The 26909-nt window shown below is 34.8% G+C and overlaps 5 protein-coding genes and 4 long non-coding RNA genes across 17 annotated transcripts; 4 read left to right on the top strand and 5 right to left on the bottom strand.

Moving 5' to 3' along the window:
- Positions 1-189: 189 nt before the first annotated feature.
- On the bottom strand, positions 190-1020 carry LOC124452013 (dentin sialophosphoprotein-like). Its single transcript, XM_047002608.1, has one exon. It carries the CDS (start codon positions 1018-1020, stop codon positions 190-192), a length of 831 nt encoding a protein of 276 aa, XP_046858564.1.
- A 1468-nt stretch (positions 1021-2488) lies between these two features.
- Positions 2489-11676, top strand: LOC124451013. 2 transcript variants are annotated; one of them, XR_006950308.1, is made up of 5 exons: positions 2489-2761; positions 5467-5719; positions 6482-6612; positions 8807-8890; positions 10376-11676. It is a non-coding gene; the product is annotated as an uncharacterized LOC124451013 (long non-coding RNA). The 2 variants fall into 2 exon arrangements; XR_006950307.1 differs by lacking the exon at positions 10376-11676 and adding an exon at positions 9546-9841.
- LOC124451015 lies at positions 6264-8642 on the bottom strand. Its single transcript, XR_006950310.1, has 2 exons — positions 8573-8642; positions 6264-6548 (listed from the first exon to the last, which is right to left on the bottom strand). It is a non-coding gene; the product is annotated as an uncharacterized LOC124451015 (long non-coding RNA).
- On the bottom strand, positions 10275-12315 carry LOC124451010. Its single transcript, XM_047001652.1, has 6 exons — positions 12044-12315; positions 11768-11903; positions 11351-11552; positions 10911-11262; positions 10638-10832; positions 10275-10552 (listed from the first exon to the last, which is right to left on the bottom strand). Exons 1-6 carry the CDS (start codon positions 12092-12094, stop codon positions 10445-10447), a joined length of 1044 nt encoding a protein of 347 aa, XP_046857608.1. The 5' UTR covers positions 12095-12315; the 3' UTR covers positions 10275-10444.
- A 13-nt stretch (positions 12316-12328) lies between these two features.
- LOC124451014 lies at positions 12329-13356 on the top strand. Its single transcript, XR_006950309.1, has 2 exons — positions 12329-12710; positions 12870-13356. It is a non-coding gene; the product is annotated as an uncharacterized LOC124451014 (long non-coding RNA).
- A 1569-nt stretch (positions 13357-14925) lies between these two features.
- LOC124450515 lies at positions 14926-19020 on the bottom strand. The gene is made up of 2 exons (XR_006950028.1): positions 18956-19020; positions 14926-15789 (listed from the first exon to the last, which is right to left on the bottom strand). It is a non-coding gene; the product is annotated as an uncharacterized LOC124450515 (long non-coding RNA).
- LOC124450512 lies at positions 15942-18355 on the top strand. Of its 3 annotated transcripts, none has more exons than XR_006950022.1 (3): positions 15942-16301; positions 16415-16672; positions 17579-17737. XR_006950022.1 is itself a non-coding variant. In XM_047001180.1 (2 exons), exons 1-2 carry the CDS (start codon positions 16051-16053, stop codon positions 16479-16481), a joined length of 318 nt encoding a protein of 105 aa, XP_046857136.1. In that variant the 5' UTR covers positions 15984-16050; the 3' UTR covers positions 16482-16806. The 3 variants fall into 3 exon arrangements, 1 of the variants encoding a protein (XP_046857136.1); XR_006950023.1 differs by adding an exon at positions 17080-17440 and having other exon boundaries at positions 15976-16672; positions 17579-18355; XM_047001180.1 differs by lacking the exon at positions 17579-17737 and having other exon boundaries at positions 15984-16301; positions 16415-16806.
- Positions 16834-17985, bottom strand: LOC124450513. 3 transcript variants are annotated; one of them, XR_006950026.1, is made up of 4 exons: positions 17896-17985; positions 17383-17793; positions 17126-17280; positions 16834-17046 (listed from the first exon to the last, which is right to left on the bottom strand). XR_006950026.1 is itself a non-coding variant. In XM_047001181.1 (2 exons), the coding sequence occupies exons 1-2, from the start codon at positions 17265-17267 to the stop codon at positions 16877-16879; spliced, it is 312 nt and encodes a 103-aa protein (XP_046857137.1). In that variant the 3' UTR covers positions 16834-16876. The 3 variants fall into 3 exon arrangements, 1 of the variants encoding a protein (XP_046857137.1); XR_006950025.1 differs by having other exon boundaries at positions 17383-17815; positions 17896-17983; XM_047001181.1 differs by lacking the exons at positions 17383-17793; positions 17896-17985 and having other exon boundaries at positions 17126-17267.
- On the top strand, positions 18501-25264 carry LOC124450510. 4 transcript variants are annotated; one of them, XM_047001177.1, is made up of 5 exons: positions 18501-19134; positions 20767-20839; positions 23239-23337; positions 24515-24604; positions 24701-25264. In XM_047001177.1, the coding sequence occupies exons 2-5, from the start codon at positions 20767-20769 to the stop codon at positions 24769-24771; spliced, it is 333 nt and encodes a 110-aa protein (XP_046857133.1). In that variant the 5' UTR covers positions 18501-19134; the 3' UTR covers positions 24772-25264. The 4 variants fall into 4 exon arrangements, with proteins under 4 accessions (XP_046857133.1, XP_046857131.1, XP_046857135.1 ...); XM_047001175.1 differs by having other exon boundaries at positions 24509-24604; XM_047001176.1 differs by lacking the exon at positions 18501-19134 and adding an exon at positions 19895-20073 and having other exon boundaries at positions 24509-24604.
- The last annotated feature ends 1645 nt before the right edge of the window (positions 25265-26909 follow it).

Below are 26909 nucleotides of genomic sequence, written 5' to 3'. Positions count from 1 at the left end.
CCAACTCATATAACTGTAATCTCTCCAAGTGCTTATGCACTCTACTTAACCCTGTCATACCCAACGATTACACTACATCAGACTGTTTTACTTTTTAACGAACTACACGCCCAAAACCACAACAACAACTACTTCGTTTCTTTTGACGTCTATTTTAAATGTCTTATAAGTCAATTATTATATTAACTGTCACAATTCACGAGGTGTCACGTCATCATCAGACAACCAATTAATTTCGTCGAAGAGAAAATCATCGTCTGGGCCATCGTCTTGCCCAGTCTCTGGGATTGGCAATCGAAGTACACGCCTCTCATCATGTTCAGTGGCTTGATTTTCTGAGACATTCTGCATTTCGTTGTAATGAGTGTCCATCAATCGTAGAGTTGATGGCTCTGTGTTGTCATTATGTATGTTAGCACTGCATGAATTGGACGATGACTCGTGAGAGGAAAAATTGCTTGATGATTGAAATTGGGAATACTCGGAGTCGTTATTAGATGATAACAAATTGGATGACTGGGGCTGGGAAGACTCAGAAAACTCACTGTCCAAGGAGTTTTCATCAGACGAGTCTACGCTCGATGATTGGTCTTCAGAAGATTCAGGAAACTCACTGTCCGAGGAGTTTTCATCAGACGAGTCCACGTTCGATGATCGGTCTTCAGAAGACTCAGAAAACTCACTGTCCGAGGAGTTTTCATCAGACGAGTCCACGTTCGATGATTGGTCTTCAGAAGACTCAGAAAACTCACTGTCCGAGGAGTTTTCATCAGACAACTCCACGTTCGATGATCGGTCTTCAGAAGACTCAGAAAACTCACTGTCCGAGGAGTTTTCATCAGACGAGTCCACGTTCGATGATTGGTTTTCAGAAGACTCAGAAAACTCACTGTCCGAGGAGTTTTTATCAGACCAGTCCTCATTAGAGGATTCTGTATGAGATGAATGATCTGAATAATATTCATCTTTATCAGTATGGCTATCACCCGCTGCGCACTCTTGAGATATGTTATTAGTCATTGTTGCTTTCTAAATGAGGAAATATTGTTTGGTTATATTTAAAAATAAAGAATTTTTTAGTAAAAATGAAAAATGTTAAATCGTAAATGATTATTTATTTTAGCTGTCAACGTTTTAGCCGTTTTCCATATCAAAAATGATAGATAGATAAAAATATTGATCTTAAAGTTGAGATCTTAAGCTTGAGAATAATCGTGGTCTCTCAAGCTAACTGTATTGTTGCACTTTTGCTGTATTGCTGAGGTTTTTCTTTTTTCTTGCCGAATTTTTCTTCACATGCTACATAATTGACGAATTCTTTAGCAAACTCTGATGATTTGGCAAAATTCAACATGATTTATAAAATAACGTTCTTAACTTTCAACATTTTAATATCCCCTAAAATCAGTCTGCCGCCATGCATGGTGTTAACTGTTTCACAAATTAGTAGCATACGGAAGCCTAGTCTTTCCTGCAATCTGATTGGCTGTTGCAGCATTATATAAAGTCAAAAGAAAATATATGTCGTCGGTACACTTTGTAATGAGCAAAAGCATTTTTAAAGAAAGAGTATGTAAGGTTTGATTAAAAAAGATGTGCAATTTCTTGAGAACAAGCTTCGTTGACTTATATCGTTATTTACTTTAAATCTCTAAAATGACATGACGTCATTATAACATTTCTTTGTTTTGTTTTACGGAGACAGCAGGATATGAGCTGAGAAGGACATTGTGTTAATACAAACGATAAACTGACACTTTAAAATTGTACATACTTTTGCAATTTAAATGTTCGATGTAAACGAACGAATGTACCGATTTTTACCGAATCTTATATATTTTTCGACTTTAAAAATAATCGCTGCTAATTTATATTACGAGGTACAAAAATACACTCGACTATTTCAAAAAATAGATGAAAAAACACACTCCAATAAGCATCATCTTGTAAACTCAAGATTTCAGTTATAATAGCAAGAGACAAGATTTAAAGCAATATTTCGACTTTATTTCAAAGTCATTATCAAGCTAAGTGATTTTTTAAAAAGAACTTGTTATTTTTTCCTAATTCCTTGATCTACTTGTGAATAGTAACACTCTCCGTCCACACGTATCCGGATTCGTTCGTATTTGTCCAGACTTGTTGCGGTTACGCTTAATATACAAATCAGTGGTTATAATATACATATCACGTTTGCCAACTTTACATATTCAATTTATCAATTATATCGTCTACTTAGTAATCTTTTGGTCTCACTACTGCTACTTTGCTGTATGTTTTATTGATTATGTTATCTGTGCATCTGTTAACTGTTGCACAGTTTCTCTTAACGTTGTGAATTATTTAATATTTTCTTTCCTTTCGTTATTAGAAGCAGGAAGTCGAATTTCGGAATCTAGCTGGAATCTGGTCTAATAATAAATTAATCATATGCGACCACCAGCGGAGTTAGCTCATTGTTGTTGCATAAATTGATGAGAGAAATGCGTGGCATGCTTGGGCGATATAAAGGATTCTGTGTTAGTGACAGTGTGATGTTTCCTGTTTGTCTCGTCGAGTGAATTCGAAAACGTTCAATTGGGGACACATGTCTCACGAATACTAGCAAGTATTCAGATTCGAGCGATAATGATACGTATGTTGGCTCGAAGGTATATTCAAAAAATTGAGCGTTCGGTTGCTCCAAGGTAAAACTTTTATTGTTCATTGCCTTCAACAATTGTCAGCAGAAACGTCTACATAAGGCCAAAGCAACAATAAGGTAAAATATTTTTTTCATTATTTATTGTATTTTAGTTTAACGTCGAATATTGTAGTATGACTACCGCTAAGGTTGTCGAAACGTCAGTCAACAACAACAAAAACAGTCCTTCTCAGGACTTTATTAACCTGAATCTTTACAAAGTTAATACATCATTCTCTCATAATCTCTGCGGCCAGTCTTTGCCATTCAAGATATTTTGAAATAAGTGAAATTGCGAATAAGTAAGAATAAAATGAATAGATTTCCGAATCGCATGGTTGCACACAATAGTCTCCTGCTGAGTGTTAATATTTTCATTGCTCCCAAGAAGACATTTCATCTAAATTGAGCAAATGACTCAACGTTTCGCTAAACAAATGCGATCAGTTTCAGCGTATATAAGATTCGTTGAAAATTCATAAAATTATCCATCGATAAAGTTCGTGTGAAAAGGGGCCACATCCATATTCATGTTGCCGCATATGGCGCGATTTTTAGGTGGGGTTCTCGACGTTATGCTCGTCATTTGCGTAGAAATTTGACTGATTAAAAAGATCAAAGATGAAAGTGTTTGTATTCATATAAAATAGTGCATATTGCAGTTAACAATATATATTATTAAAATTATATAACAATCTCAAGAATTCAAGCGTGGTTTAGGCCCGGTTCAAACGTCGCATTTTACATGCGCCAAATCAAATGCGAGAATTATGTGCATGTAAAGTGCGACGACGGATTTTAATTTAATGCGACTTTAGTCGCATATTCGACTGAGTTAGTCGAATATTCGACGGAAATTCGATGTTGATTCAAACGTCGCATTTTACATGAGCCGAATTTAATGCATAATTTATTTTAAGATATTTCTAAGCAAAAATCAATTATTTCCATGCTAAATGCCATGCGCAAAGTTGTAAAAACATGGCGGCGGCGAGTGATGGTAATGGCCCTTGTATTTCGTGCACAAGTTTAACAAAATACACTTGTTTAAAGTGCAAAAATTTATATGTACAAGGAAAGTTTCCTCGAGATACACGAAATGTTTTTGAATCAGAATAAATACTCCAAACTTTCTTCCACCAGCCGGAATTTCTATCTTGTCTTCGACATGATCGATAAGGAGGGCTACGTATGAAGGCTTTTTGACCAATTAACGGTAGAAAAACATGGGAAATTTGCAGAAGCTGCCGTCTCGTTTCTAATAGTTTATTTGCTGTAACATGCATCAATATTCGTCTTTTCCTATTAACACGAATCATATTTGAAATGCATAAACTCAACATTTTTCTGTTCGCCATTTTAGGAAGTTAGTACAAGAAAATGAATAAACTATGAAAAAGTGGAAGCATAACTATAATAAATGCGACTATTAAATTCGACGTCTGAATCAAACTACGCATAAAACTATTTTAGTCGACTAAAACTCAGATTTGATTCGGCGCATGTAAAATGCGACGTTTGAACCGGGCCTTAATAAAAAAACACATGATATGATTGGTCAAATTTAAACATATAACAATCTTAAGAATCCAAGCGTTTTGTCAATTAAATTTGGGAATTTTTCCGATGTATTATAAAATGCAAATAGATATCACTAGCCCATGTCTGTTCACTTATAGATTCAGGGGTCTGATGTCATTTGTGATAAGATCAAATATTGTTCATTTGGCCCAACTTTTTGTTCTGAGCACAAATGATGTTATACCAGGGTTTCTATATGTAAACAGACAAAGATTATTTAATCTGTATGTAAAAAAGTGCATAAATACTTCTATTTATTTGGTCAAAAACACCTCCTCCATTCATTTGACACCTCACTTGCAACATCTAAAAACTGAAATGATTCTAAACAGTATGTGTTGGTCAAATTTGGACTTACTGAAGTTTAATGCCATCTCTGGGGGCTATGTAGGGATGAGTGGGATGAAAAGGTAACTTCAATTTAACATACTGTGTCAACATGAATATGGATGTGTTACCCCTTAATTGTCCACTTCCCCTGTTTCATTGCGATAAATAGTGTGGTACGTATATTAACATGTGGCCCGTATATTAACATGTGGCTCCATAAATAGTTTCCTGTATTTGAAACAAAATTCTGTGTGCAGCTGAGGTTTAGGAGTAATAATTGAATAAAGTTTTAGTTTAATTGATAACTAAAGTATCATTTATTCTAAGTCTTGTGTTTGTATGTGTTGATGTATCCTACTATATATAATTAAGTATGATAAGGTTGATTTTGTTGAAAAGTTTGATAAATGTTTCAAACGTCAAACTTAGCATGTGCCGATTGCATTAAAAAAAAGGAAATGAGATGAACTTTTTCTATATCTTATGTTCTTAATGCATTTGGCACATTTAAAGTTCAACTCTTAAAAAAGATATAAGTTTAAATATAGTCATTCACTGCATTTTAGAAAATACAATGAAAGAATAATATAAATTTCTCATATTGGCAGTCATACACCATTCATGTTTGACAAGCTTTATGTTAACATAGTGCATTTTTTTTTGGAATGATACGCAGGCATTTCATGTGCAACTTTATCAATAGAAATGAAAAACTTACATGTTACTTTTGGTATAAATTATCTCAAAATGGTGCATTGAGCATGAAAATGGTATGTGTTCATTTAAGCTTGATTCTCAAAAACAAGAAAAACAGAACAGTTTATTCAAGTTCATTGTCTTCATGACACCAATAAAATTTTCAATGTGCCTAGGATTATGCTTCAAGTTTAATGAATGAAGACTGAAGAGTATCAAATCCAAGTACAAAGGAATTATGTTGGAAGGATATTTTTTTCAAGTGATAAGCCCTTCCCAAAATTGGATGGATGCTAATGACACTGAATCAGAACTGTACCTGGAGTCTCAGAATTTACTATTTTGGATTAAGAATACTGATGAAGAAAAATTGGTTGTGGGCACAGCATTCGAATCTTTGTATTTAAATCTTATCAAGTACTATCAAAGGTAGGTGCAAGTCCTTTTGAACACATTTTCCACATTTACATATGGACAAATTCAAATTTTCAACATCTGGCATGCATTCTCAAACAACTTGGGAGAAAGCAATTTACATGAAAGATTATCACATTCCTAAACAAGTTTATTTTTTGCAAAGAGATTTACAGTTCACAAGAAAATGTTTCGAACAATGTAAAAATTTAAGGGTTGAAATAAAAAGATAGGTGTTGTAGCAATGTGCGAATTAACAGTGTGCAATGTGCAATTTGCACATCGTTTTAGCTAAAATGAACACAATTGTTCATCACTTTTTCAAACGATGTGCAAAAATCAGTGGTTATAACGAAAAACACTGTCGTAAATCGTATGAATTTGTTCACATTTAAAAATATTAATTTAGCAATTAGCGTTATATAATAATTAATGTAATATTGATTTAATTATGGCTCTAAAGAAACACTTTTGTCGAAAAAATTGCACATTGTTTTTTTTGAACTAATTCGCACACTGGTGTGTAGCGATTCTTGAGTGAAAACAATTATTTAATTCATTTATTTGGTTCATATCTAATTTCACAAATATTCACTAATTCAGGTACAGATTTGTCAGTATAAAACATACCTTAATAATACAATTGCCTTTTTTAAACTATGACATATTTATTGCTTTTGTAAAAAATATTTTCGTTTTCAAGTAATTAGTTAATGATTGTATACTGAAAATATTTCATCTTATGATTTTTGTTTACCATTGTACTTTTCATTCCAGGGACTTGTGACTGAAGTTCAATGAATTTGTATTACTGTGTCTGTGGGCTGTATTTGGTTAACTTTAACTGTGTATTTCAAAAAAATTGCAAAAGATGTTCAAAACTCATATGGAACTGAAAATGGCATATGGTATGTGTTTCATTTAAAACTCTATTTAATTAAAGGGAAATGGCAATATGTTTTTTATAATTATTACAGTACATTACCCCTAAATATGAAAAAAACCCCAAAATTTGTCATTGCTGTCCTTTGGGTGGAAAGATTCGTCTCTTTTTTCATTTAAATCATAGCGTGTTCATCGCCAACTTGTAAAGATTTTTATTATCCTAATTTCTTCATGCTTTAGCAAAATGACATCACAACAGGGTTAGCCTTCCTTGGCAAATACAAGTCTTGTGTATATATGTTAACATATAGCCATGTATTGTTCGGTTTATTACTTTAATAGCAGCACTGAAAAAAATCCCGACAAAAAAATTCACTTTTTTTAAGTTCCTAAAACAATTTATGCCTTGTTTTGACGTCATGCATATTTCCATAATAGCTTGTTTTTCAATTAAAGATGGCTTCCTTTCTTCAATTTTATTTGTATTCAAATTGATTCAAAGGAGAGCTATAGAGAATTATGATGTCATATAAAATTCATTCTTTATTAAATATCTTAAATATTTGTTGGTAATGAAAAAAAAAATTGGTTGCCATTCACCTTTAAAAAATCTTAATTTGGACTTTATTTCACCCTAAGTGTACTTGACTACTATTTTTGCAGTTGCAGCAATAGAAGCATTCTGATAAATTTTGATCAATTCATTAGCTTATGTTTATCAGTTGATAAACTGAGTTCTTCAACAAAACTCAATGAAAAACCCTTAACATCCGGTTTGGGATCAATCACTCATACCATGTCCATTTTTTGAATTAGCCAATCATGTTAAAGCTTTGTGAATCACTCTGTGTCTTGATGCATTTGGTAATTATGATGGCAAATATTATGACGATCATAAAGATTTTACCATTGACAGCCATCAAAATAAATCGTCAGCGCCATAAATACAATCACTATCAGCCCCCAATGATCATAGCTTCTAGTGATCACCACAATTTCATCAACAGCTCTTTCATTTTACAAAATTTCAGCATTTAAAATCATTTATACTGAATTAAATTCAATCCAAGCTTTTTCAGTGTCAGAGTGATTCACTAAGCTTTGACATGATTGGTTTAATAAAAAAACACATGATATGATTGGTCAAATTTAAACAGGAGGAAGTTAAGTGTTTTTCAAAGAGTTTTGTTGAGAAACTCCAAAGATCATTTCCGGTATTCTTCTATTGCTGCAACTTTAATAATTCTTTATTACATAGGCAAATAAGTCTGTGTTCTACAAATAAGAAGAATCCACCTTTACCTTAATTGTAACCATAGTACCAGGCTTTGTCATGGTACTATGATTTTTTTATTTTAGAACTCATAATTATTACCATTTTGCAATTTTTTCCAAAAGTATTCAACATACACAAGAATTTATTGATGGTCTCCATAACATTGAACATTGTGAACTTATCATAATATTGCTGTACTTTTCTTTATTTTTAATGTTGTGATCGTTTAAGGCCATAGGAAAATTATTTTAATCAATGGCCAACATCAGTCACCAAAGATGCAAGCTTTTGCTATGGGTGGTCAGTTGGTGTTTCGTTTTAAAAATTTTAGTTTTCAACTTTTTGTTTGTCAACACTAAATTTATCGCATGTTTTTCACTCAAATATGATATTCATAAGATCTTATGATTACATAAAACATGTTTTTGTTATGCTTTCACCATCCTAGCCAATGCCAGGCTAGCTTTTGTAGACTTCAGTATAGTCATTGTATGGTGGTCTGTGGCCAGGAAACTACACCGACTGAAGTAGCACAACAATTTCAGAAAAGTTTCACAGTCGTTTGAAGAAAAATCGTGTTTGAATTTTGCAATTTCATTTAAAGTTGGAGAAATAAATACTCAAGTGCATGCTTTGCTCATGATTGAAAATAGGAATACAAATAAATCAGCAGCCAAGGTATACACTCAACAAAAAAGTTAACTTACCAAGCTTAATCACTCTATTTTTTGAGCTTTGTGATTGAGCTGGGACGAATAAGGATTCAATCTTCCTCTGCAAGGGAAACAAAAACAGTATGCAATGTGCAACTGAGGTTACTGTGCACTACATTCACTTAAAAATTCACTTTAAAGTATGACATTTATTGAACAAGTAATAATTTTATTTGTTAAGTAGTTAGCCTGTGATCATTTACTTTACTTGTTTTTTTTTAATTTCAGGTAGTTGTTGTTATAGTTTGGTGGATTTTTACTAACTCACATGTTGTGATCTATGAAGGATAAAGCTCCAAAAAACATCATATGGTATGTGTATGTTTCATTCAAACTTCATTCTCAATACCTGAGTCAAACTTTTCAACATATAAGTATGAAAACATAGGCTAAAGCGATATGCCATTTTTTTTGGTGGTGGCTCATATTCATACAATCAGTTTTCAAGAGAAACTAATAAAATAGAACATGCCAAATGAATATTAGCCACCCTTTACCCAACCTCAATTATCGATATTCCGTGGTCCCTGATACCTTATTTTTCAAAATTACTTACAAGTTTGTAAATGTTGTTGTTGACTGATGTTTCTGTCGTTCATACGTTTTGCAAGCAACGTCAGACGCATACGCTAACAAATACGGCCAACCTGACGTTTACTCCTCATTTGACTCTGAAGATGACTACCGCTAAGGTTGTCGAAACGTTAGTCAACAACAACAAAAACAGTCCTTCTCGGGAGTATACCAACCTGGACGATCTACATTTACAAACATGTAACAACACTCCCGGGCTCAAACCATTTACAAATTTACTTACATAAGGTATGCTTCCAGACCATACATATTGACATTGTAGCAGCCTATTCTGTTTATACACATAAGTTAGTGGTGGAACCTCATCCCATCACAAAATCTAAAATCTCCCATAAAAAATAAAAAAAACTCACAGTTATGTCTTTTGTTCTAGGAATCCTAATGTATACTTGTTCTTGATCAGTGTAGATGGCCTTGCAAGCACGATTTACAACATTAGATACAGTAGAAAGTTCGTAGAAAGATCGAAAGTTTTTGTGACTGTTGTTTAAAATTTTGCTGTTTGACCTCGTTTGTCGAGCTCGTAATTCGCGTGCTCACACCCCCCCTAAATTATGATTCGAAGGGGGGTGTGAACAGTATAGACTGGATTATGGATATCGCACCACATATACGTAGAGTATAGTATGAAAATTGAAGCCGGAAGACGGCTCATTTGCATATGTTTTATCGGTCCAACTTTGTAACTCTTTTTATAGGGCGCCAGATGTGTTTATTATTTAACCTACTGACTTTAATTTGGTTATTTCAAATAACCAAATTAATTTTTAGATGGAAACTTTCGAGCGAAATACGTAACCACCATATGGACATCAATAGTCCACTCCCCCCTGAATAGGTGCAACATTTTGCTGGATTCTGGAATTCATTTCACGGTAGAGCCACATCAGTTGCACTGTGAAAACGTTGCGTGACGCTCTGTTTAATGGCTAATAATACTGCTGTAGCACCGCTAATTGTTTTTAGCGATAATCATAGTAAACAGCAAGAACGTACCGTACATAAAGTATCAATACAAGAAACAAACGTTTCCCCGCTAATATACAAGAACACTACCGCTTTGGGTATTCGTGCATGAAGTACGAATAAACTGAAGCAAAGATTGCAAGAACAATGAAGTTTAAAGTTTTACAATGCAACAATGTAACTGCTAAATAAATTCGAGACGGAATTTTTGTATAAATTGTTTTTGTTACTATTCAGGGAGAAGCAGACCATTGGTAACAGATGTGGTATCATTTGGCTCGTTGCGTTCCATCGGCTGACGAGATTTTACTCTGACACCATTGTGGAAATGTTCAGACCATCATCCAACAAAAAATTCAAACACCTCTGAAAACCTTCGAATTCTATTCCTGTGCTGCTTCCAACCTCATTTCTCTACAATTAAGGAAGAGACACAATCAGCATAACCTTTGAATGATAGTCACATTGCTTGAGGTTGAATTTTAAAATTTGTTTATACCTGGATCAAACTAAAATCGATTATTTCAGCTGAAGTACAACAAAATATTGTATAAGCACCATATTTTGCACTATGACCCATGCTGTCATGTCGTGCGTCACCAGAAATGGTAATTGATTCCAGAGCCTGTAATCTATCAAGAATCTTTCTTTGATAGTCTTTCCAGTGAAGAAAGATTGTCGGAAGCACCATTTTCTTAAGTAAGAATAAGAAATACTATCAAATTCTTCGAACAAAGAACGGTCCAAGTATTTTTAATGCAAAAGAACGTACCACTTGGTGTCTATAGAAAGACTCATTAGATATTGTAGCAAGCCCCATGTGTCGAAACATGTTGATCACTTTGGTGGAAGATCCTCCAGAAACAAGTATGGCAAAACTTAAAAGGAAGTCTCCTGCATTTACTTTTGTGTTTGGCAAAAGTGGCTGACTTTTCCAGATGTTATTCCTTTTATCGCACGCGGGGTTTCCACAGGTTGTTTTGACAACAACTAGTGTACCATCTGTTACCATTTCTACGAGCGGGTTATCTGCCTTGCAAACATGGCAAAATTTAAACAGTAACATCAACTGGGATTGGAAAACAATGTATTTTTCTTCGTTCCGTATGTTTTCTCTAGGATTCCTAAACGAAGATAGAGTCATACGGGTGCCATCAAGACATAGAATGATTCACAATTAGATAGAATTTACAAACAAGTCAAATATTTTACCTTCTGCATTCATCTTCTAATTCATCAAATTCCGATCTTCCCGATTCAGCCTCGTCTTCTATTTTAAAATCGTCGTCCGCAACCGTGTCTATTTCAACTTCGCTGTCTTCAGACTCTTCATTTACGTCGTTGCCTGCCGTCATTTCAGATTCAGCTCTGTGCTGAATGACCTCTTCGTCATTCAGTATATTGCACTGAACACCTACATAATAATAAAAAATCGAACAAGTTAATTTAAAAAAGTTTCATAAAATTATCATTTAACATAAAATGTCTTCTTTTAATTCTATTGCGTGAGTTTAGCAATACAGTTATAATAACCGGCACCACGGCTGATAAATGCCGGAAATATTATACGGGTTTCCCCTGTAGTGAAAACACGAAACGTGTGCAGTACTTATGTGCCAAACACGATACCTTTAGAACGTTTGGCTTTCACTAATTCATCGTATTTTGCTTTCAGAGCTACATATTTGTTCCGTGTTTTCCTTTTCTCTTTCAGTAGGTACGCACAACCAACACAACCATCTGTCTGAGTCAAAGCGCTGTTTGTCTAAAAGAAAAAGTCTTTCTTAAAATGTATGCATAATGTCAGTAGGGGTCAACATATGTTTTGACAGAAAAGCTCACGAATGGCAAATCAAATTGTAAGATCGCACTATACGAGCAGGAATAAAGGTATATACTATATACTTTGCTGCAAGGAACATCGCTTGGTATCTCTTCATCCACATTTAATTCCATTGGCACGCAGTGTTCGAAATCCTCTGGCTCTTCTTCTGATTCTCCTGGTCGAGACAAACTTGTGGACAATGCTTCCTTTAAAACCTTTCGAAAATGTCGACAAATTTATGTACAAAACAGTGATTCTCAAAATAGGTTCATGTGTATTTTACTGTATTTACCATGTTTTAAAAAGCGTGCGTTAATCTCTTGAAATGGAATGAATAAACTTACCTTTCTCTTGGCTCTTGCTGACGGGGGACATTCAGGTGCAATATTATATTTAGGGACTGCCACGACGCCAATCTCATCCAATGTTTTCCGGGTACTTCCGAGGGCTTCCGGCAATTTCCGAATTAATCCGTTAACTTCCGATCTTAAAAATTAGATGTAACATTTTGCCATTTTTGTGAACTTTTGACGCAAAATTTCATCTGGCAACACTGTTTGTCGGTTTAATTTAAAATGATCTAGTCCAAAAATGATTGTCGTGGAGCAATAGCATTTTTTTTTTCTGTCTCCTAAGAAAAATGCTGTATTGTATTCGACATTCGCCCGCAGCAAATCGGAGAATTGATTTGGAGTTGAGAAGTGTTCTTGCATTTTCGTTGTCGAATCGAAAAACCAAAAGAAAAGGGTAATTATTCTTTGTGAGCTAATTTTGGTATAAAAGCGAATGCATACTGCAACGATCCACCAACTTCAATTTCAATTTTACACAAGCTCTAATTTGCCTATACTGAAAATACGTTTTCTTGTATAGAATCAGCTCAATTGAATTCAATTCTTTACTCAGATAACAACAACCATATAGTTAAAAACAGAGCAAGCTACACTGCATCTACGCATCCTGATGCGACGTAACTTGGCTTTGGTGAAACTATTGATGGGTGAAACTTAAGATTTGAAAGTTGTGGGCAATGGTGTCTTGGTTAGTTGCACAAATGTTAAAATACCGTGCTATCTTTTTGTCTACATTTTTGTATGAATATAGATTTAAAATATAGATGATAACTTTGGTTGAACACGCAAAAAGTACAGGTAGACGAAATTAATGTTCTTGTAATCTTGTTAGTTTATCCTTCAATTATCTTTGTTAAACTTTTTTGTGATTACGTTCTTCAAGTCCTGGCTAAACACGCATGAAGGACTGACAGTAGTAAAGAATATCTTTATTATGTCTTTATTCGTACTTTGTTTTTCTTTGTTTTAAAAATGATGTGATTACATTGAACTCTCCAAAATAGGAAGGTTTCATAAAGTTTGGATAAAACACACATGAAGACAGACTTGTGTTTAATTTAATTTGATTTTATAGCATGAAGACTATCTTTATCATTTCATTATTTGTCCTATGGCACAATTATCGAATACTGCCAAAGATAATCTGGCTTGATTACTATTAGGAAAGTTTTTAGGTTAGGGATAGGCATGCAGGTTGATAATTATATGGAGATACAACAAATAAGGATATTCCATTATTACTTAAAAAAATTTGACAAAGTTTCCCCCCCCCCGTTTTGGAATTGGATTCTCACTAAGCTGAAATTTTTTTAGTAAGATACCATATTATTAGTTGCATGGCAACACACAGTGCTATGCAAATATGAGAAATTTGTTTTTGTTGTAGTTAGTTAATAGAGAATTTTCATAGCAGGTATAAATAATCAAGCTGAATGCATTTGTCTGTATGTATTGTCATGTGTTGTACATTTTGTATTAATTTTTACTCAATGTCTTAGTCTAATACTATCCATGTAGAGCTCTATAAATAGTTTAAGCACCCACCATTGATTTGTAAGCGATGATGGTGCAATTTTAATTGATCATATTTTGCCATGCATCCCCAAGACATGCTTGATAATGAACCATAGGGTATTTGCATTTGATGTCTAAGCAGCCATGTTGGAGGACTTCATCAAAGTGCCAATCAATGATCAAAAAAGCATTAACTTATCATTACTTCTTTTCACTATTTGGGAGTTTCCTCCAACATGACGCCGATGCAAACACCCTTTAGCATGGTTTAATAATTACAAATATATTGATGTGTTAAATCACAGGAATCTGCATATGGAATGTTGCATTGTGGTCTATCAACTTGAACTGTTGACACATGTGAGGATCCTGCCCAAAACATGAGACCTGTTCAAGGTTTATTATATTGTTGCAACAAGCTCTTATACCTTAATACTAAAGTGCAAAGTATCGAAGTGCATAAATTTGATGAACTTCGGTACTTTGCACCTTATGATTGGGATCTTAGACTGAAGAAAGAAAGACAGATTTATTTTGCTGCCTGCAACTGCTTCCTTGCTGTTCTTATACAAAGTAGGTTCATTTGAATTGAATTGCTAGAATTGTGTTTTTAATAAAGTTGCTTTTGTTATTTTCCATTGTGGTTTTTGGTTTTAGTACAGTTGAGTAAATTTCAATTTAATGTAAGAAGTAGCTACAGTTTCTTCTCTGCTGCCTTTACCTGTGGCTCTTGCAGACTACAACAGGGAATGCGGGTCCTGGCCTTAAGGACCAGTGGAAATAATGTAGCTATACAAAGTGCATAAAAACTGCTCAGCTCCCCTTGGAAGCCTGGGGTAGATTGCCCCATTCTCCCCTCATGGACAGGCCTGGTTGAACTGCAGGCAATATTAACCAACACATAAAGCCATAAATCACTAATCCTTTGCTATACAAATGTTACAACAATTCAGTAGTTTGAATATTTTCAAATATAGACTGGAATCAAATTTGATGACGTGTTCTGTGTGTGTACATTTCACAGCTTATAAACATTTTTGCGAAACACACACTCTCTTTTGGGTCTGAGGCATGAACATCAAATTTGCCATGGCTTGGTTATGTTTGGGTGTAATTACAGAAAATGTGTTGGAATTTTTATTAAATTTACAGATAGTGCCTAGAGGAAAAAATTTGGTACCCTGACCACCTGGGTTGAGTATAGCATCATCTAGGGACTATCAATAAACACTTGAAAACACTTACATATTACAGTGCATGGTATATGTACATACCACCCCCAAATAACTATATCAACTTTGTCATTATCCATTACTAAATAAAATAACAAGAAGATATCATATCACTAGCATAAAGTTTTCTACCCAATAAGATCTTTGAACACTCTTTATTCAGTGCATCCACAACTTTACCATGTAAACTACGGTGTCTTCTACTTTGCTGCATTTTTTGTACAACAGTATTGCAAGGAATGAAAACAAAAAGCAACGTCTACTAACACTGAACAAGATGTGTTATGCACCTTAAAATACAATTTTATTATATGACATTAATGGCATCAGTGTCTGTGTGGCATCCCAAATGCTTAATACATGGTAAATTGTTTTGCCTGTCTGTGCTTAGATATCATAAATGTTGGCTGTCCAAGGAAATGGTAAACAAATACACTGTATCTTCCAAATTCATTAAAAACTTGCAGATGCACAATTGACTGCACTGAAATTTTGGCAGTCAGAACCACAGACTTGGAGATAGAGGCATTAACACATAATCTGACTCAATGGTCTGCTTTTTCTTTGTTTTTGGTTGCCGCTCATTCTGTTGTTCGTGAACAAACACCAGGAATATGATAAGCTACGTCGTTCATTTGTTCAGTTGCATAATGTGTGATCGTAATGCTACAGGCGGAAAGAAGACTTCCCATAGACATTGGTGTTAGCTGTACTCGTTGTCATCATCTTAAAGTGCTACTGAAGTGAAATTTTGGGTATCGATTTTTTTCTATAATCAAATAGTTCTATCTTTCCTGATCACTTTGGTATAATTTTTATGCATATTGAAGATATCAATAAATTTTTGCTCAAAGTTGGGTTACGCGTGCGAATTTTTACCACTGAAATATTATACGGATGTGACGTAATACAAAGGACGGAAGTCGAAGTATGAGCATTGATTTACTAGTATTTTGTTAGATTTTTAACACATATACACAATAAAATATGAGTTCTTCAAGCAGTGAAAGCGAACGCAGTTCGGATACTGAAAACTCAGATATGGCAAATGAAAATTTACTTTCAAATTCCGGCGATGAGGATACAATTGTGGCTAATTCAGTGGTAAATCCTTACGAAAATGAACCTCTTGCGAACGCAGTCGGAGAGAATTTTGTGTCGGTCGAAGAAGACGCAGATGGCTTAGAACTTCGAACATTGGAAGCGAGGTTCGAAGGAACCTTTCAGTTAGATAAGTGGTAAGTTGATAAATGTTACTAGAACTCTAGAAGAAATTAAACCATGAATTAAACATGTTATTTTGTCCTTATGTCGTGGTGCATAAATATGATAACAAACCACTTTTTTATAGGTGTGCATGTAGCTTGGGTCGTACTCAACTGCTGACAGATGCCATTGAATACCGTTGTTGTCAATAGGTTGGGCCTACTTTACATAAACTGGTATTCGATGTTAGCATTGAAAAAATTAGCTATGTTACTCTTCACGACGAGTACACGATTATGACACATGCTACAGTCTTGAAGAATGTTGGAAGAATGTTGGCTCACTTCTAAGAGACCAAGATGGAAGGTCATACAAGCGTATGACCAAGAATACATGAAAATGAGTTAGTACATTTTTGATTTCTAATTTTGTTTTGTAACGAATGATTAATATCTTGCCATGTATCTCTACTTTTTACCTTTATGTGGTTCATTATTGTGCTGTGATGCTTCACAATTTTGTTGTGTGAAGTCAAAATAATTAATCAAATAAGAACATTTTTTATAGCATAGTATATTATTTTATAACTAACTTTAAAGTTGGCCTGCTAAGAATATTTGTCAAGTAATTCTTGTGGACAATGACCTTTTGGATGTCCTTTCATTGGCTGTCCACAATTTTTGCATAAGCACATTTTTTTTGGATCTGAAGGACCTGTTGAAGCAGCTTGTTCTTCTTTGTCTAAACCTTTTGCTTGCAGTACATCTTGCTGTTGATCTATAAATAACAATTTAATTTGTTTACTTTTAGAATGCACTGGCCATACCTATTATGCATGGTAGCATGAACAACTTACATGTGGGAAACAATGGTGTTGAAGATAGTTGTTTCCTATCCAAATGCCGTTGGATTGCCTCAGTTTTGGAAATTCGATCCGAGAAAGTTTTGTTTAAGGCTTCTGGGACTTTTTCCTTATACTTCTTAAATATGTTGTCCATGGATTCCTCACAACTAAGAACCTTGACATTTTTGATTTCATTAACATAGTCTGGAAAAATGACAAGTGGTTAGATGTGTAAGTCAAGAGTACCAATGCATACATGCTAAATTTACAATATGATGGTGCTGAAGAAACAGTTCTTACTACTTCATCCCCTGATTTAAATTTTGGGTATGTCACAGAATAATATGGTGTTCCATTTTTTGTTTTTTTTGGCTGTCTGTGAAGGTTTTCATTGAAATGAAGTACTGCCAGTACGTGCCTAAACAGAACAAACCATTTATTATGTAATTTTTTTTTCTTGACTAGGAACAAGTAAAAAAGGCTTGGCAGATAGAGAACAGTGATTACAAGTTACCTGCAATATGTACCAAGCCAAGAAAAGTGGGTCATCTTTGGATGCCAACCATTTAATGTTGAATGAAAACCTTTGAGACAACTAGTTTGTGCTTCTGAAGATAGTTTTTTAACATCTTTGAGAACAGATTTTTTCAACAGAATGGAGGAAAGTCGCCGATATGTTCCTTAAAAAGAATACAATCCCATCTGAAAAGTGGTAAATAACATTTTAGACATTTTAACAATCTCAATTCTGTCTTGCTGCCTAAATGTGTGCATGCTCATACCAACTTGAAGCCATAGACGTTCATCTAGCTCTCCATGAGCACATTTAGGAAACAACTCATCTGGATGGTTTTCATGCTTGTTTGTAATGTGCCTAGCAATGGATTTCCATTTCGCAATCGTCGTCTCATGTTTAGCGATTTTGCAACTGTTGCGTTCAAGGTGAATGCAGAATCTGCGAAATGCATTGAACATAGCACAGAGTACTGCTGAGGAACGAATTTTGGCCTATGTCTCCTAACAAATTTCGTCCATTTATTCAGCCTCTCCTTGTCATTCATGGGAAACGATGTACTGCGACACCCTCTGTGTGTTGACTGTTTGTACAACTTTTCCGTTGGGCCAACCAGCAACACAATATTGTCCTCCTCGACGATTTTTGCAGAATTTTGCCTACTCGCCATATTTTAACTTGCGGTGTATCGTTACGTTTGACTAACTTAATAAAAATTATTCTCCTTATATTATGTGCGTTGTGATAATATTGCATGGGTTTTAAAACCACAGACTACGTCAAGGATGCGACACCCATATGATAAGAATGATAAGTCTAATCCAGAAGTTTATAAAAGTAGTATACATTGGATGATTGGAAATAAGCGCGTTAGTTTCTGATAACATTGCGTGTGTGTTAAAACCGCAGACTTCGTCAAGTATGCGGCACCCAGTTTATTGAGAAATATAAGTTAATTCAAGAAGTTTATAAAACTCTAATCGATTGTAAATGTTGCTTACCTATGCGTGTTTCTCATTTGTCACTAAATATACGCAATTTTGCGAAGAGAAGTTATAAAATATGTAAAATTCCAGGTGGAAATATGCTTGTTCGTATATAATTTTTATATACTAAGAGCTTTAAAATTGAACTTCCGTCCTTTATATGACGTCACGCACTCAAAGTAAAATTCGCATCAAAACAAGCAAATATGCCATGTTTGAACACAAAGTTCGATGCGTTCCCATCGATTAAATTCAGTGGGCGATAGCTCAAAATGATCAGTAAAATACAGAGAAAACGTTTGTATCGAAAAACGAAATATGAAAATTTCACTTCAGTAGCACTTTAACAAAAGATTGCTTAACTACGTCACTGCGTACGACAACTTGTTTACATATGTTTATCGAACCCAGATTCCTCACGGTCAAACACGAAGCGACCCAAACGACGAAGTAAATCTGAAACAGCGAAACTTTCTACTCTCTGCGTATCAACTGACTTTATCTTGCGAAGATCATTAACTGTAAGTTAATTCATCTTTTTAGTTTCTTAGTATTTTCGAAGAAATTCCGAGTTCAAATATGATGACTCAATATCGCATTGCGTGATGTAATACATTAAAAAATTATGTGAAATTGTTCCTTTTTAACAAAATTACAGCGCTATTTTAATGCGAGTTATCACCTTTAACTTGTTTCTGGCTTACCTAGCATTTAAGATATCTATAATGTTCACCGTGAATACTTTAATTATCTTTCGTTGTGTTGATTTGCTCGAAACACCAACGCTACATGCATGAATATGTTGTCCTTTATGGTAAGGTCTTTAAAAACTGATGTTTTGATAAACGAAAGGAGATGATATACTCCATATAAATGTTAAATGATACCAATGACAAAGCTAACAGTATTAGTAAACGATACTTAAAATCGAAACGAGCGTTTTTGTCTTGCTGTTATATTTTGATTTCATTTTATATTATGTCTGTACGCCGTTAAACGTTTAGTTCATGTTAAAGTCGTGCAAATTTGCGACAAAAGGGTTTTTTAGTAAACTAGGTTTGTGAGTTTAAAATATTAAGTATATTCCTCTTCGCTGTCGTGGCGTATTTCCGTAGAGAGAAAATTTCTTATCGTAAGTTCCTTAGTTATATGTAATGTAGTATTTTCGTGAAAGCATTTATCCTTTGTATTTTAAGCTTTTTGATTCTTATACGTAAACTTTAAGAGGCGAGTTTTATAATTTCATACCACAAAGTCTAATTCACAGGATGACGCAGTGAAAATTCTGCGGCTATTCTTATTGTTGGAAAGCATTGTTTTATAACTAAAGTTTAAACTTTCCCGCAAGATCACTCCAGATCACTAAAGCTTGTTGCAACTGTTATTTTTTAATATGATTTTAGTGTTCAAGTACATTAGTTGTGAATTGTGTGATTGTCATCCTACGTGTTTTTCTCTTGGTACGGAAGAAATTAATTATTTCATGTTGAAATGTAAATTATCCATAAAAATGACGGAACATTTTTACTTCATTTTTGCTGACATGCATTAAAATATAAAATTATGAGTGCATGACTTGTTCTCGTTTCTTGTAGGCTTATTGGAATGAAGCGGCAATTTTCTTGTATGAAAATGCCTTTAGTAGAGCGTAGTTTAAATTAATTTTATGTTCAAATAAAATTGAGTGTTGCCTGACATTCGGAGAGCAAAATATTTTGAACAATTTTACCTCAATTTCAACTGAATTTTATTTTATCAGTATTGTTGACATAAGTTCTATTTTATTGAAATATTGTGCAAGTTTTCAAAGAGAAGAATATTTTATGTGGGGGAAATCGATTTTCCCCTTTAAACGTGTTACTTATTTTCGTTTATTAATACTGATTATTGCAAAATCTCTTTGAGGAAATGAGTTTGTTCTTCGTTTTCTTAGCGTACTTTATGTCAAAAACTTTGTGTTTATATGAAGAAAAGTTATACAACATAATATTAATGCCATGACAGCTTTATTTCATTAAGAAATATTTTAGAGTCAATGAGTAATGATAAATGGAGTAAATGCATAAGTATATTAGAGTAAATCAAACTGTGAGCTTCTCGAAGCAGTTGTTGTTGTTACTGATCTTATAAATCTGATATTTACTTCTTTTCAGATGAACCAACAACAAATTTTCATAAATGTTCCCAAACATAATCCACAACAATTGGAAATTGTAACCGTGCCAGGTATTTGTTAAAAAGAATAATGTTATATTATATGCACACTAATTCTTGCTCTAAATGAATTGAACCGTAACCAGAAAGTTATAAGGGAGGGGGTGCATATTTTAGAAAAACCAAATACTTGTGATTTTGTTTTAGAATAGAATATGGAATCCAAATAGCATAGTTTCAGAATATGACTACATGGTTTAAGACAATGTATTGTCTTTCTCTATTATTAAACATATCAATTTGTTTCTATCCAATTGAATAATAAGTTGACAGTATTCAGGCATTTTTACAAATTTTTTTTGTGAAAATGCATCCAAACAAACAAACAACAAAACAAACAACATTTATATACCGGCCAGTATTAATCCCCGCTAGGGGGGTTGACCGGTCCATGAATTTTTCCACGCCAAACGTCTCTATCTCTCGCCATATCTCTCGTTATACCCATCGCCTTCATATCACTGTTCACAGCATCCATCCATCTCTTTCTCGGTCTACCTCGTTTGCGGACTCCATCAACATTCATATGCAACGTTCTACGAATTTCAGCACTTTCTTCCCTCCTTTCCACATGCCCAAACCACCTCAAACGCTGGCGCCTTACCCAATTCTCGATACACTCAACACCAACTCTTTCTCTAATCTCTTCACTTCGAATCCTATCCATCAACGTTACACCACATCATCCTAAGCATTCTCCTTTCCGTCGACGCCAATCTTCTCAGGTCCTCTGCTTTCGGCGCCCAACACTCTGCTCCATATCCCAAAACACTTCTAACACATGCCTTATACAATTCTCCTTCTGCTTCAACGAAGTCGACTTTCCGCACAACATTCCCGACAACTCTCTAAAACTCCACCACGCTGCTTGAACTCTGTTCTCTTTCCACCCTCCACCATCATTTAGCACATCGCCCAGATATTTAAACTCCGATACACCTTCCAAACTTCACCCAGTTCAAACCCAATCGCGACCGCCCACCACTTCGTCCCGCACTCAAAATCAGTTACTCTTGTCAATGCACCACGGACACCTGAACATCTTCCATGAACCCACTTTCCATTATCAATTCCTCCATTTCCACACATCCATTTATCACTGTCCTTCACCACCACCTGCCTCGAGCATCTCATGCCCTTCGTCTTTGCCTCATTCACTTTCAGTCCCTTGACTTCTATTGCCGTTTTCCATTCTCGGTACCATTCCATGACTTTCTGCTTCGACTCCGCCACCAAGACAATGTCATCTGCATACAACAAACACCAGCATCCTTCTTTTCTTCTCACTTCCTCTGTTAGTACATCCATCACACAAGCAAACAGTAACGGCGACAAGACTGAACCTTGATGAACACCAACTTTTACCTCAAAAACACCAGATCTAACACCTTCCTCCGTAACCACCGCCTCTACACCTTCATAAGTCTCCATAACTGCCCGAACCATATTCTCTGTCACACCTTTCTTACGCAGCGCGTACTCGATCACCTTTCTCGGAACTCTATCAAACGCCTTCTCCAAATCTACAAACACCATATACAATTCTCTGTCCTTCTCCAAAAATTTCTCCTGCAGCTGTCTCAACACAAAACACGCATCCGTCGTTCCTCTCCCCGGTATGAACCCATACTGCTCTTCCCCCATCCGAACAACTTCCCTCAACCTTCTTTCAAACACTCTCTCTACTATCTTCAACGCATGCTCCATCAGCTTAATAGTCCTGTAATTCCCACATACCGTCGCTGCTCCTTTCAGCGGGACCACTAGACTCTTGTACTCGGGAGCCCCTCAAAACCTCGTTCGCTACATTACACTCTCCATAGTTCATTGTCCAACATTTCGCACCACTTCACTCGGTCCACCTTTCCATCCACTCATCATCCCATTCCCATTCCCATTCCATTCATTCTCTACATTCATCAAACGGTCACAGTACGCCCTCCACACTTCTAACCTGTCTTCCAATAACACCTTCAACTCCCCATCGTGGTTCTGCACGCCGGAGCACCAAAATATCGTTCTTCTCCTTCTTGCTCCTTCTTCTAAACAACGCTTTTCGTCCATTCTCCTGCATTTTTACGAGAAGCTCTTTCTGATGCCTTTCTATCGCTTTAGCCACCTCCTTTCGCGCCTTTTTCTTGAACCGGATGTAATCGATCCTATCTGCTTCAGTCCGCGACTTTCTCCACCTTTTAAATGCCAACTTCTTCTCGCCAATCACTTCGCTGACTCGTTGATCCCACCACCATGCCTGTTCTTCTACTACACCGCCTTTACTTCTACAACATACCTTCTCCGCTGCCGTTAAAACACCCTTCTCCAAGCACGTCCATCGCTCCTCCACCGTCTCACCCTCAACATTCAATGTCGCAAAATGCATCCAAACAATCTAATTGAAACTTTTATTCCAGTTGAGGTTCAGCTGAGAAATCAACTACCAATGGGTAATGTATCATTTGTGTTGGTGCAAAGTACCGAAGTTGACGAAATTGCTCTTCGTCTTCGTTATGGTAAGTCATTTATATATGAAAAAAATTTTCTGCAATTTAAATGGTTAACAACTAATTTAGATTACAAACTTTTAATAGCTATTTTTACCCATTTGGACAATTTTTGTGAGTAGTTATGTGCAGCAAATCACTTTGTGAGAACCAGCTGCATACATCATACTCTTCCCAAAATAGTTCATAATGATGACAAGGCCATTGTTCAGTGTTCATAAGGCATCAGGGTCTGAGTCATCTCATACAGCGTTTATAGCTACATTACAAAAGTTATGTTTCTAAGTCACTGTTCATAAACATGAGCTACAAGGACAGTTCATTAGCTACAAAGGAATCAGTTCATACAGTTTTTTTAATACATTCTACAAATGCCGTGTTTTCTTCGAAGTCATTCGTTCTGAAGACAGTTTTAGAAAAATAATGACAACCATAGAAAAACCATAACTTTACAAACAAAGTACCTACATGATAAGTCCTACAAAGTAAGCAACATTTAAATTCAAAATGCTGCTAAAATATAATTTGAGTAAGTGTTATATTGTATTGAAATGTTCTCCATTTGTAACAATGCATTAGTCATCTGATCCACTATTGCATTTATTGGAGTATTTGCTTTCAACAGCAACGTACACAATTTACATATATTATGTAGTCATCACATCTCTAAATGCAGAAAACTTTATCCATTTTCCATCTATATCTACACATAAATGTCCAGCAATGTGTCTATCTGTCTCTGTCTTTTGTGTTGTATTAAATTCTTTTGTTATCTATTATGAAGTAAAAATGCCATGTCATGGAAAACCGTGCTCTTATCTATGCAATGTACTTTGTGGGATTAATTTAATAATGTGTTATAAGATGTGAAACTGTTTCTCAATTGCATTAATTTATACTTTCATGAGAAACTGGTAAATTGTATTGGCAAATATAATATTATATTCCAATCACATGTGGTTTGAGCATCAGTTTATGATCACATATTTATTACAACTCAACTTGTTTGATAGTGACAATATACATTTTTCAAAATGCAGCTACCCACATGTACGATAAGTGCACCTGTTTTTGTTATTTTTTGATATTCATATTCATCCTGGCTAAGGCATTTTTTTACTTGCATCCAAAAAATAAAGTTGACATTGACAAACACTCTAGAATTGAAATTTTTTCCCAGTTGAAGGTAATATTCTTGTACGAGTTGTTCTACCAATGAGTATCGTAACATCCATGCTGCAAACGACCAAAGTGATTTCTGGTCAACAAACTAGCCGTGAGTTAGCATTTTAAAATGGTTGATAGCTAAATTAAATTTTAAATTGTTAATGATTGTTTAGCCATTTGTTCATTTTTTTGTGTTATCCTGTAGAAGATGCTGTGGCATCATGTCATTCAAACCAAGGGAATGAAGAAGACACTGAACCAATGGATATCGATTGATATCCATTGACTTCCTCAGCGGGCAGCTTTTTACGATACCTGCCTGTGGGCAAAAGTCATATTTATGCAATGTATTTGTGAAGATTATTTATTGGTGTATCATCTATATTGTCTTAAAAGAGTTTTTGCTATTAACATGCCATTTTTTGGGCATAGCTAATGCCAATAAGGCTATTAGTCTAATTACTTATAATCCCCATATTTAGAAATGTTCTTTTGGATGACAATTTACATTTTTACAATCTATATTTGTTTAACTCAATTATAGCACTGGCCTTTCTTTTGATAACACTTAGCCCAACCAGTGGTTTTCTCTTGCACAACAATAAATTTCAACACCCTGGAAACACTTATCAATGTTTGGTAAATTTCCCTATGTACACCATATATAGATCAAATAGAGGCAGTATTCTGACTAATAATTATATTTCTTATTTGTAATGAATACTATAAATAGTGCTCTGTAAAACAATAAAACCAGTTATTCCATTAAGTTTAATTGTGGTTGTTACTGAAAGTGTAAAGTGTAAGAGATATGACGAGTAACATGAACTCAAAAGTTGTCAAAGTTGAAGAGGGAATGTAACCATTTGGTCTTCCACAGTGGAAACAGAATCAGTATAATATGCATGGTATCCCTGATTTTCATGGACCTAAAGGAGTTCGGACATTGGAAATCAAGGAAGAGAAACCCAAGTTTGGTGTCACATTTAAAAGTGCAGCTCTAACTTTGACACTTATGGCAATGTTGGAACTTGAAAGGATAATGTAAAGGGTGATTTATATTTGTTGTTTTGTCAAAATGTTGACAGCTTGCATTTAAAGTCAGGATTTCTTAGGTATGTTATACATTACCTTACCAAGTAATAAATTATGTAATTTTGTTGCTGTGATGTTGTATGCATTGGTGTAGAGTTGAAATTTATTTGCTTGCTTATTTTATTTTGTTTCAATGTGAATATATACTCAAGTCTAATCACTTCATGAGGAGTGATCTGATGTTAAAACTTAAGTCCTTATACACTCCAGTCTAGTGTCTTTATCAGAAGTGATCTGATGTTGTAACTTGAGTCCTTATATACTGTAGTCTAATGTCTTCATCAGGCATGATCTGATGTTGAAACTTGAATTCTTATATACTCAGTCTAGTGTCAACATGAGAAGTGATCTGATGTTAAAACTTGAGTCCTTATATACTGTAGTCTAATGTCTTGATCAGGAGTGATCTGATGTTAAAACTTGAATCCTTATATACTTCAGTCTAGTGTCTTCATGAGGATATACAACTAAACACCAACTTTATTATGTTTTAGTTTAGTTCATCAGTCAAAATTCATGCCCTGTACTTGTGCGATTTAAGGTGTTAGGTTAAATTGTTAGGTTGGAAATATTTGTTAGATATTAGAAAGCAAGTCACTTAAAATTTATACAAGAACAGGATGCTGTATTTCGGGAACTTTACACGGCGGCCATGTTTCCAGCCAGGTAAATGCAGCCCAGTGAACTCGACATTTGAATAACATTATACCATTTAATACAGACACAGCAATACCATCAGGAATTCCTTTCCCTCTCGGTAAATTTCCATATGTAGCTGCCAACATTCTCTGAAAGCACCTCTCTGTTTCTTCTCAGCACCTGTCTGTATTAAATGGTATAGATTTGAGGACCACATTCAAGGATCTCGACGCACACATGTTGAATACAACTGTTCACGAAAATCATATTTTCTCATGAAGACCATATCTAAATGTTACAGCAAGGTGCGAGTATACCATTTGAGAAAAACAACTACAGAAATAGAAACTAAAGATAAAGTGCGAAAGAAACTAAATAAACTTGTCTTGTTTAAGCATCAGTAGTACTTGAAGTTACAGAAAAAATAAAATGTCAACAATCTCTCAACATAAAGAAAGAACGATAAAAAAGTAACTCACCTCATTTCTAAAGAACTGAAACGTATACTAGATCATAAATGCCTCAGAAATTGGAAAGCGAGCAGTGAACTATCTTGCATTGGCAACGATGGGACAAAATACATTCTCGCATGTACAACTTTTAAATCAACACTAACGTCGATATTTCACAGCTATAGGAATCATTTTGATGTCAAATCGATTCGCATAACCTGTTTTATC

This window comes from Xenia sp. Carnegie-2017, unplaced genomic scaffold, assembly GCF_021976095.1.
Source record: "Xenia sp. Carnegie-2017 unplaced genomic scaffold, XeniaSp_v1 HiC_scaffold_24, whole genome shotgun sequence".
Taxonomy (NCBI): domain Eukaryota; kingdom Metazoa; phylum Cnidaria; class Anthozoa; order Malacalcyonacea; family Xeniidae; genus Xenia; species Xenia sp. Carnegie-2017.
The sequence above is the reverse complement of the archived record's forward strand: the minus strand, read 5'-3'. Positions and strand labels throughout refer to the sequence as shown.

Excerpts from the sequence above, each read along its gene's own strand:
- LOC124451010 (XM_047001652.1), bottom strand. The coding sequence starts at position 12,094 with ATGGAATTAAATGTGGATGAAGAGATACCAAGCGATGTTCCTTGCAGC. Across the intron at positions 11,904-12,043 it reads GCGATGTTCCTTGCAGCAAA|ACAAACAGCGCTTTGACTCA; the intron begins GTATATAGTATA and ends TTTTTCTTTTAG. Across the intron at positions 10,833-10,910 it reads CTTTCTATAGACACCAAGTG|AAAATGGTGCTTCCGACAAT; the intron begins GTACGTTCTTTT and ends TTCTTACTTAAG.
- LOC124450512 (XM_047001180.1), top strand. The coding sequence starts at position 16,051 with ATGAGTTCTTCAAGCAGTGAAAGCGAACGCAGTTCGGATACTGAAAAC. Across the intron at positions 16,302-16,414 it reads ACCTTTCAGTTAGATAAGTG|GTGTGCATGTAGCTTGGGTC; the intron begins GTAAGTTGATAA and ends ACTTTTTTATAG.
- LOC124450513 (XM_047001181.1), bottom strand. The coding sequence starts at position 17,267 with ATGGACAACATATTTAAGAAGTATAAGGAAAAAGTCCCAGAAGCCTTA. Across the intron at positions 17,047-17,125 it reads AACACCATTGTTTCCCACAT|ATCAACAGCAAGATGTACTG; the intron begins GTAAGTTGTTCA and ends TGTTATTTATAG.
- LOC124450510 (XM_047001175.1), top strand. The coding sequence starts at position 20,767 with ATGAACCAACAACAAATTTTCATAAATGTTCCCAAACATAATCCACAA. Across the intron at positions 23,338-24,508 it reads TGCTCTTCGTCTTCGTTATG|TTGAAGGTAATATTCTTGTA; the intron begins GTAAGTCATTTA and ends ATTTTTTCCCAG. Across the intron at positions 24,605-24,700 it reads TTCTGGTCAACAAACTAGCC|AAGATGCTGTGGCATCATGT; the intron begins GTGAGTTAGCAT and ends GTTATCCTGTAG.
- LOC124452013 (XM_047002608.1), bottom strand. The coding sequence starts at position 1,020 with ATGACTAATAACATATCTCAAGAGTGCGCAGCGGGTGATAGCCATACT.